Genomic DNA, 8,504 nt, shown 5'->3' with positions numbered 1-8,504 from the left:
AATGTGATCTGTATCTCTGTTGATGTTAAACATACTAGAGACGTGATTGTTACACTATGAGATGAAATACATGACTTGAAAGAAGTACATGGCTTAAAAAAAAAAATGCAAATCTAAAACATGAAAGAAAAAAGAATGAAATGAAATATACGACTTGATTTCTGAGTTTGTTTGATTTGTTGATGATGATCTTCCTTCTTCCACCATGGTCCCTTTTATAGTTTTATTTGAAAGATTCTGCTCATTTGGCTATTTTGTAACTGCCAAAACCCATGTATCATGTCTTTAGTGGGGTAGTTAATTAGTTATATCTTTGTAACTTCCTTGGAACTGAACCACGTTTGTACGAATTATGTTGATTGACGATCGACAAAACTATTCGAAAAATCAAAATCAGTTAGCTGGCCGTAAAAAAGTCATAACGGTCAGCTGACCATAAAAAAACACCATTGGTTAACTTACCGTAAAAAGTCGTAAAGGTTAGATGACCGTAAAATATCACAATCAGTCATCTAACCATATTCGATCAATTTGCTCGATCAACCTAATGGCTATTCTGATCGATCAACTCCTTCATACAATGTACAATGTCGTCATTTTTTTGCCAATTTGATTACCGGTTAGCTCCTTAACACAATCGGTCAATAAATCGACATCAATTTATTGACCGATTGTCTTGTAGGCTAGATTTGCAAAAATCGGGTACCAACACATTCTTGATAGAAAATACAAATGTTTTTTTTTCCCCAAAGAAATCCCGCTCTAGACAACCCGACGAGTCATCTACATAAAATGACCATCCCTCTAATACACATCTCTCCTTGAATTATTCGATTTGCAATACTTATTGAATACAAAGAACAAAATTCACTTCAACCACGATGTGGTTCTCAACCATTTAGATGGGGAAGTGAATGAAGAACAAGAAAGAAGCTTAGATATGAGAATATGTTCTCGCTTCGCTTTTTATGTAGAAAGCTTGACCAATGAGAAATATTGTTTGGCCTAAGCCAAATAGAGCTTCATTTTGCCGGAACATTTGTCTCACAAGTAGAATCTGTCATTCTCTATCTACTTATAAATTTAGAATCAAGAAAAAATAAGTAAAAATATAATTTTAAATTTTAAATAAAAGAAAAAAAATATGAACTACCTTAAATACACTGGCAAAAATGAACAGAAGATGAGTATATGATTGAATTTCTACACTCTTCACCCCAATTTTTTTTTTTAAATGTGGTTAATCCTTGAGGGACCTTACTTATTATACAGTTAGAAACTAATCATCAACTAGGGGTGAAACAGGGTCGGGTTTCTCAAAACCCTAACCCAACCCTAGGTCCCAAAACTCAATCCAACCCTAACCCAACCTTACAGGGCTCAGGGTTGGGCCGGGTTGTCAGGTTGACCTTAGCTAGTTTTCTTAGTGGAATCATATTCTGATAAGTACGATTCAATTCCGATTTCAATTCCAATTCCAATTCTTCAAACCACTCCACTAACTTCAAACTCCAAAAACCATTGACCGTAATTGACCCTCCACCCCCTAAATTCCTCAAAGTACTGGCATGTGCTAAGAGTCTAAAGAAAAAAGGTCCCTTCTACTAATGAAGTTCTCTTGTCAGTTTTTCAAAAGCTTAGGAAAGTTTCCTTATATTGTTTTAGTTATTTTCTTCATTCATATAATAGGATATTATGACATTATGGCCCGAGTTAAATCTTGACTATAATGGAAGTCCATGTGGGCCAAGTCCAACCGAAAATATTAGGCAGGTGGAGTTGTTTCCTGTTAATATGTGCAATGTTCCAATATAATAAAAAAATAATTTTAAATTTAAATAATTCCATTTACTACAATAGAGAACTCAAAAGTGAATGCAAATTCCCTTATAAGAGAGAAACAAGACTTGTTCTTCAGATATGGGTTTTTCCTTTGGCCTTGTACTCTCTCTCGTTTGGCTATATTGTTATTTATCATATTTTTGTTACACAAGAAACTCAATGACAACAACAAGGAACTCTCTTGGTTGGGAGAGACACATACATTCTACAAAGCACAATAATAATCAGGGTTAAACTCAGGGCGCGTTAGGGTCGGGCTGGGTTTTCCATGCCTCAACCCAGGCCCGGCCCAACCCTATGCGGGGTTGGGTCGGATTGGCCCTCATAATCAAGTTAAGCAGGGTTCGAACTCAGGGTGAATTATGGCAGGTTTGGATCGTCAGGGCTAAACTTACACCCATATCATCAACCATGTAAGTCAAATAATTAGAATATGTTTTTAAGCATAGAGATAGAGACTGGGAATTTTTACTAGTCAAACATGGTTTCAAATATTGGTATTGTATTGATCGTATCAATCGATCTGATACATGATCGATTTGAATGATTGTTGATATCATTTCAAGGGTAAAACAATAAATATATATATATATATATATATATTTAAGAAAACCAAAGACAAAAGTTACAGATTCTCATCGATACCGATCTGTATTGGTATTGACACCGATACCGCTATTATCTGTTTATTTTTTCTCCTCAGATTCAAATTTTTTTGAATTTGATTTTTAATTTTCTTGCTTCGCGTTGCTGCAAAATTTTCAAACGTTGAGACCCGTTATGATGACAAAATGGAAATCGGGCGGCGAAACTAACTAGAGGAAACCTTGGTTAGCGGAGTTTTATTAGCTGGTCCAATGAGAGTCCTTCGCTGGCAGCCGTCCGTGACCGTGACCGTGACCGTGATCGTGACCACGATTAACTAACTGTGGTTAAAGAACCCTTCCCCTCCGCTTCTTCTCCTATAAAAGGCCAAGGGAAACCCTCTACCTGGTCATCTCTCATCGAAGGGCGTCTTAATAAACGCTCATCTTTGTCTGCTGCCTTTTCCTCCTGCTGGCTTTTTCTCCCACATTTCTCGCATCCCTTCGAAATAACCTTCTCGCTAAGCGAAAATGAGAGAGTGCATTTCGATCCACATCGGTCAGGCCGGTATCCAGGTCGGCAATGCATGCTGGGAACTTTACTGCCTCGAGCATGGCATCCAGGTTTGATTTCTGATCTGAATCAATTTACCCTTTTTTTTGTTATTTCCTTAAATCTGTTTTTCGTTTTGTGTTTTATTTTCCCTGATTTACATTTTCGTTTGGTGTATTCTCAGATCCGTAGGTTCGTAAAGAGTTCTTGTAGTTTCATTTCGATAATGTTTGATATAATTCAGTAATTCTCCGAAAATATTCTTATTATGCTCTGATCTAGGGTTTTCACCCTCAGAATTCCCAGATATGTGTCATCTATGTTGTTTGATATCTGCTTTTGTAGGATTTTGTTCAGTAACGGTGTGATGTATCATTCGGTTATACAGTTTGTGAAATTCGGTTCTGTTTCCCATTGTTTTACGTCGGAAAATTTATCTCTTGCAATTTAGTCAGATCTCGCGCCGGATCTGGCTCTCTCTCTCTCTCTCTCTCTCTCTCTCTCTCTCTCTCTTGCAGTTTCTCTCTGGATTAGTCCTTGTTTAGTCTTGTTATTCATTTTTAGTTTCTTTATTTCTTATGATATGCATTTTGTTGTAGCCTGATGGCCAAATGCCGAGTGACAAAACGATTGGTGGAGGAGATGATGCCTTCAACACCTTTTTCAGCGAAACTGGTGCTGGGAAGCACGTCCCCCGCGCTGTCTTCGTAGATCTTGAGCCCACCGTTATTGATGAAGTGAGGACTGGGACGTACCGCCAGCTCTTCCACCCAGAACAACTCATTAGTGGCAAGGAAGATGCTGCTAACAACTTTGCCCGTGGCCACTATACCATTGGGAAAGAAATCGTCGACCTCTGCTTGGATCGGATCCGTAAGCTCGCGGATAACTGTACTGGTCTCCAAGGTTTCCTGGTTTTCAACGCTGTTGGTGGAGGCACCGGATCTGGTCTGGGATCGCTTCTCTTGGAGCGTCTGTCTGTCGATTACGGAAAGAAGTCAAAGCTTGGCTTCACCGTCTATCCATCTCCTCAGGTTTCAACCTCTGTTGTTGAGCCCTACAACAGTGTCCTCTCCACCCACTCCCTTCTTGAGCACACTGATGTTGCTGTGCTCCTGGACAATGAGGCCATCTATGATATTTGCAGGCGCTCCCTTGACATCGAACGACCTACGTACACCAACCTCAACCGTTTGGTGTCTCAGGTCATTTCGTCCCTGACTGCATCCCTGAGGTTCGATGGTGCACTCAACGTTGATGTGACAGAGTTCCAGACTAACTTGGTCCCATACCCCAGGATCCACTTTATGCTTTCCTCTTATGCACCTGTCATCTCGGCTGAGAAGGCTTACCATGAGCAGCTCTCAGTGGCGGAGATCACCAACAGTGCTTTTGAGCCGTCGTCCATGATGGCCAAATGTGATCCTCGCCACGGTAAGTACATGGCTTGCTGCCTTATGTACCGTGGTGATGTTGTGCCCAAGGATGTGAATGCTGCGGTGGCCACCATTAAGACCAAGAGGACAATTCAGTTCGTGGACTGGTGCCCAACTGGGTTCAAATGTGGTATCAACTACCAGCCACCAACTGTTGTTCCAGGAGGTGATCTGGCCAAAGTTCAGAGGGCTGTTTGCATGATCTCTAACTCGACCAGTGTTGCAGAGGTGTTCTCCAGAATTGACCATAAGTTTGATCTTATGTATGCCAAGCGTGCCTTCGTGCACTGGTATGTTGGTGAGGGAATGGAAGAGGGAGAATTCTCTGAAGCTCGTGAGGATCTTGCTGCACTTGAGAAGGATTATGAGGAGGTTGGTGCTGAGTCTGCTGAGGGAGAAGATGGTGATGAGGGAGACGAATACTAAGATGTGTTCAGTGTGTGTTTAGTTTGGGTGTTGTTTCAATGTTTTCAATTTGTCATTGGGGTGGTGCTTTAAGGTCATATGTCCGGATTTGTTTTGTTCTGGATTGTTAGATACTGTTATCCTGCCATTACTGCAATAATTTTCTAGGGTTATGGAATCATCATATTGGCTCGTTGCTTATATAATATGCCTTGTTTCAAATGCTTGGTACTCCCTTGGCTTTCATGGAGTTTTGATAGTGTGTTATAACATAACCAACATTCAAGTAAGCTGAAGATCAGACATGAACTGATCTAATTTGATACTTGATCAGGCAGAATTGAGAATTTGATCCAGGTGATTCCATTCTAATTGGACAGATCCCTCAACCAGTGATCTACGTTGGAACCCCTGAGCTAACCTCACCCCCTCCCCGGGCGAAGGATTGGAAACAGATCGATGGTTCATTACCCTGTTTATCTTTGGAGAAGCAATCATGGTTGGAAGACCAAGAGCTCTTTTCTTTATGCTTCATGAAGTGGTGCAGCCCGTGAGCAACTTCTAAAGCGCTTTTACATTGATGACTTTGTTCACAGTTTTCTTGGGCATATTCTACCAGAAGCTGTAAATCACAGGATTAACATATTAGCTGCACTTAAAAAGTGTCACAGGTTTCGATGCATGAAGACACAACAGTAGTAAACATTTCAGATCTCCTTACTAGAGTGGTCCTCGAAGCCATTACAGGGTGGATGGTAAATGGTTAGAACCTTTCTACTTTGGTGGAGTTAAATGATCCTGGCAAACCATCCTCTTATCTGTTACTATTATTATTATTATTAATATACCAGATGAACTGCAACTTATGAGAACCTCAGAAGTCATTGAAGAACAAACTAAGCTAGTGCGGTTACCCTACGGATTCAAGGACCATTAATCTTGAATATTCCTGTGATTGAAGAAAAACATCTGCCTGTAAAGAATTTTTTCAGTCAGATGAGTAAAAATTTCCATCTCTTCAATACCACACCATTTAAAATTGAATAAGCCTAACAATTTGACTTATGGTATGTAAATACAACAACTTGCTGCTGAAAGCAAATCATCCTCCAGACATGAATATAAAGTAACTGACATAAATGCCTGCCTTTTGAGTTTATGTAAAAAATCCAACCTCAGTATAAACAAAATGGTTGAACTATATAATCATTCTATTAAAACATATCCGATTAGGATTGTATAAGAAGAATATTTCATTTCCATGAAACTTGCAATATGTTCTGCGGTATTCCTTCTAGCTTTTACCAGCGAGCTAACTTTTGAACAAGGCTGTCCTCAATTTCCATTCTCTTCTTCATAAACAAGGTGTATTTGGAAAAGAGTTGTGGATCTCCTGCCGTCTTTGAAAGCTTGCAACTGAGAGATGTTTTCTCCAGTTTATCCTTGTAAAGGCATAAGATGGGTACAAAACACTGCTTGCTATTGGACAGCCAACCATGGGCTGCCCTCAAAGCAGCACCAAGGGAAGCAGAATCTGCAAAATGAGGAAGACTGAATTATAATGTCATAAAAAGGAACATACAGAATTTAAAAAGGGGGGGGGGGGGGGAGAAAAGGAAAAATACCCATCAATTTAGATTTAGCACCTGTTAAGCAACCAAACTGGTTTCCAGACCAACCGTTGTGGTGCAGAGCATCATCTCGTTGAATTTATGGGCTAAAAGGTATATAAAAACTCACAAAAACTAAAAAGAAAAGGCTAACTTGAGTAGCAATCACGTTTTAAGGTTCAATAGAGGGAAGAGGAATGCAAGTATCATGGAGAAATATTTGTCAGGCCAATCATTTTATGCCTTTGACTGCTTTGTAGTTCAGTGTTGGTTTGGAAGCACAAGAAGCAATCACATTATGGCAGCCACACTTGAATAGCTTCCGGGAGAAGACCCCGTGTGTGGCAAGCAATTTTGTGGCCACTCTGTCTGTCCAGAGACAGCCTAATGAGATTGAGATCAGATGGCAGTCTAATTTCACGTTTCTCTTTGTGAAGAAAGTAAGTAGAACAGGAAGAAAGGGGAATAAAACATTGATATAACAGATTCTTACCTGGTCTTTGGACTGTATAGACATCACAGCCAAAAATAGAAGCAATTGAGTTAAGAATGCTCTGGTTTGCTGACGCCCCACCTGTTGCTATCATACGTTTTGGAGGAATTGGCATCCCAAACCTTTCTGCGTGAGCTCGCATTGAGAGAAATTGACCTTCAATAATTGATCTTACCTGAAGTGAAAGAGAAGAAAATTTACTGTCATTTGCCTTATGATATGATAAATATTGATAGAAAATGGATTGTTTACTAATGATCCACTTGATTGTCCTTTTCAAGATCTCATCCAAGGACCCCAAAGTGTAAATGAGGGTTCTACAGATGGTACTTGCTGGTAGCAACTAAGCAATTCAACATGGATTTATTGAAAATTACCAACCTCTGAAGCAGCATCGAATTCCCTCACTTCATGCTCTTTTAACCCAGCCAAACTGTCACCCTCAAAGTTCTCAAGAACATAACGGTGGAAACCAACTGCAAACATATGTATATGTTCAACAGTTCACATTAGAACTTGGTTGAAATTCTAGTCATGGTGCTGCTTAGTAACGATGGTGACATCTAATAATTCATGCTATTTATTATTTATGGTGGTGTTTAAGCCATGTAACTAAGTAGTAGTACTGTGGGGTTTATTATTACTTGAGTTGTACTCGATCATCACTATAAGGAGTCACCCATTATATAATATACTGCCTTGCTCACAGTATATAGAACAAATAACCATAAGCTAGGTTTTCATCTATTTCTCTCTCTTCTCCTTGCTACTTCATTCTGCCATACTCATAGACACCGATCTAACCTGTTTTGGTATTGTCACGTGGTATCAGAGCGGGTCTGATAAGTACTTGTTTATTCTACTTCTCTGTTTTGGGAGTATTTTTTTTTTAGGATTTTTCTTTCTTTTGGTTGGCAGCAACCAATGGTGCATTATTGCTAATAAACTGTAGTTGAAGGAGCATGGAAAATACGGTTTTTATGTTATGATTGATACTGCTGAACATATAAACTGCTGGCTTGAGTAACTGGTTTTCTGCTGATGGTATCTCTTACCTGCGCATGAAATATTTTTGCTGGATATAGTATCTTCTCTCTGCACAAGTAGTTCTCTGCTGATGTGGAGTTCCCTGCGCATGAAGTTTCAGTTGTTGCTCTTAATATGAGTCTGGTTTAATTTTTTTTAATTATTTTTTGCTTTGTATTGTGCATTAGAACCCTGCGGCACCGCTTTTTTTTTCCTGAGTTTCTTTTTCGTTCTGGTGATATTATATCTGGTTGATCTTCTGTTTGATACATTGCGGGGGTGGAGAGTAACCCCCTGCAGCACCCTGGTTTCCTGTCATACTACCTCTTTGGGGTGTTCTCCTGCACCTGAATACTGGTTTTTTTAATTTTATTTTTATTTTTTAATCCAACCATTGGATCGTTGAGATATTCTGGGATTCATCTCCCTTGACTAGACACATTATCTACCAAGGTTTGGTCTTCATCTGGCCTTTGGATTGGTAGACCTTACAAGTTACTAAATTCTGAAGAAATCATTATGCCAATCCAACCATTGGATTCAGCTAATATATTG

The 8,504-nt window shown here is 39.5% G+C and overlaps 2 protein-coding genes across 3 annotated transcripts in view; one reads left to right on the top strand and one right to left on the bottom strand.

Annotated features, from left to right (window-relative positions):
- The first annotated feature begins 2,834 nt into the window (after nucleotides 1-2,834).
- On the top strand, nucleotides 2,835-5,042 carry LOC122069541 (tubulin alpha chain-like). The gene is made up of 2 exons (XM_042633592.1): nucleotides 2,835-3,050; nucleotides 3,579-5,042. The coding sequence occupies exons 1-2, from the start codon at nucleotides 2,958-2,960 to the stop codon at nucleotides 4,839-4,841; spliced, it is 1,356 nt and encodes a 451-aa protein (XP_042489526.1). The 5' UTR covers nucleotides 2,835-2,957; the 3' UTR covers nucleotides 4,842-5,042.
- Nucleotides 5,043-5,817: 775 nt separating this feature from the next.
- Nucleotides 5,818-8,504, bottom strand: part of LOC122069540 (xylulose kinase 2-like) — a 29,537-nt gene continuing 26,850 nt past the window's right edge. For both annotated transcript variants that reach the window (XM_042633590.1, XM_042633589.1), the window contains exons 9-11: nucleotides 7,305-7,399; nucleotides 6,924-7,098; nucleotides 5,818-6,354 (exon numbers count right to left, since the gene is read on the bottom strand). In XM_042633590.1, the coding sequence (XP_042489524.1) occupies nucleotides 6,122-6,354; nucleotides 6,924-7,098; nucleotides 7,305-7,399 (503 nt within the window). In that variant the 3' untranslated portion in view covers nucleotides 5,818-6,121. The remainder of the gene's footprint in view (nucleotides 6,355-6,923; nucleotides 7,099-7,304; nucleotides 7,400-8,504) is intronic.

This window comes from Macadamia integrifolia, unplaced genomic scaffold (genome assembly GCF_013358625.1).
Source record: "Macadamia integrifolia cultivar HAES 741 unplaced genomic scaffold, SCU_Mint_v3 scaffold635, whole genome shotgun sequence".
In the NCBI taxonomy this organism is placed as follows: Eukaryota; Viridiplantae; Streptophyta; class Magnoliopsida; order Proteales; family Proteaceae; genus Macadamia; species Macadamia integrifolia.
Note: the sequence above shows the minus strand (reverse complement) of the source record. Positions and strands in the feature narration are given on the sequence as shown.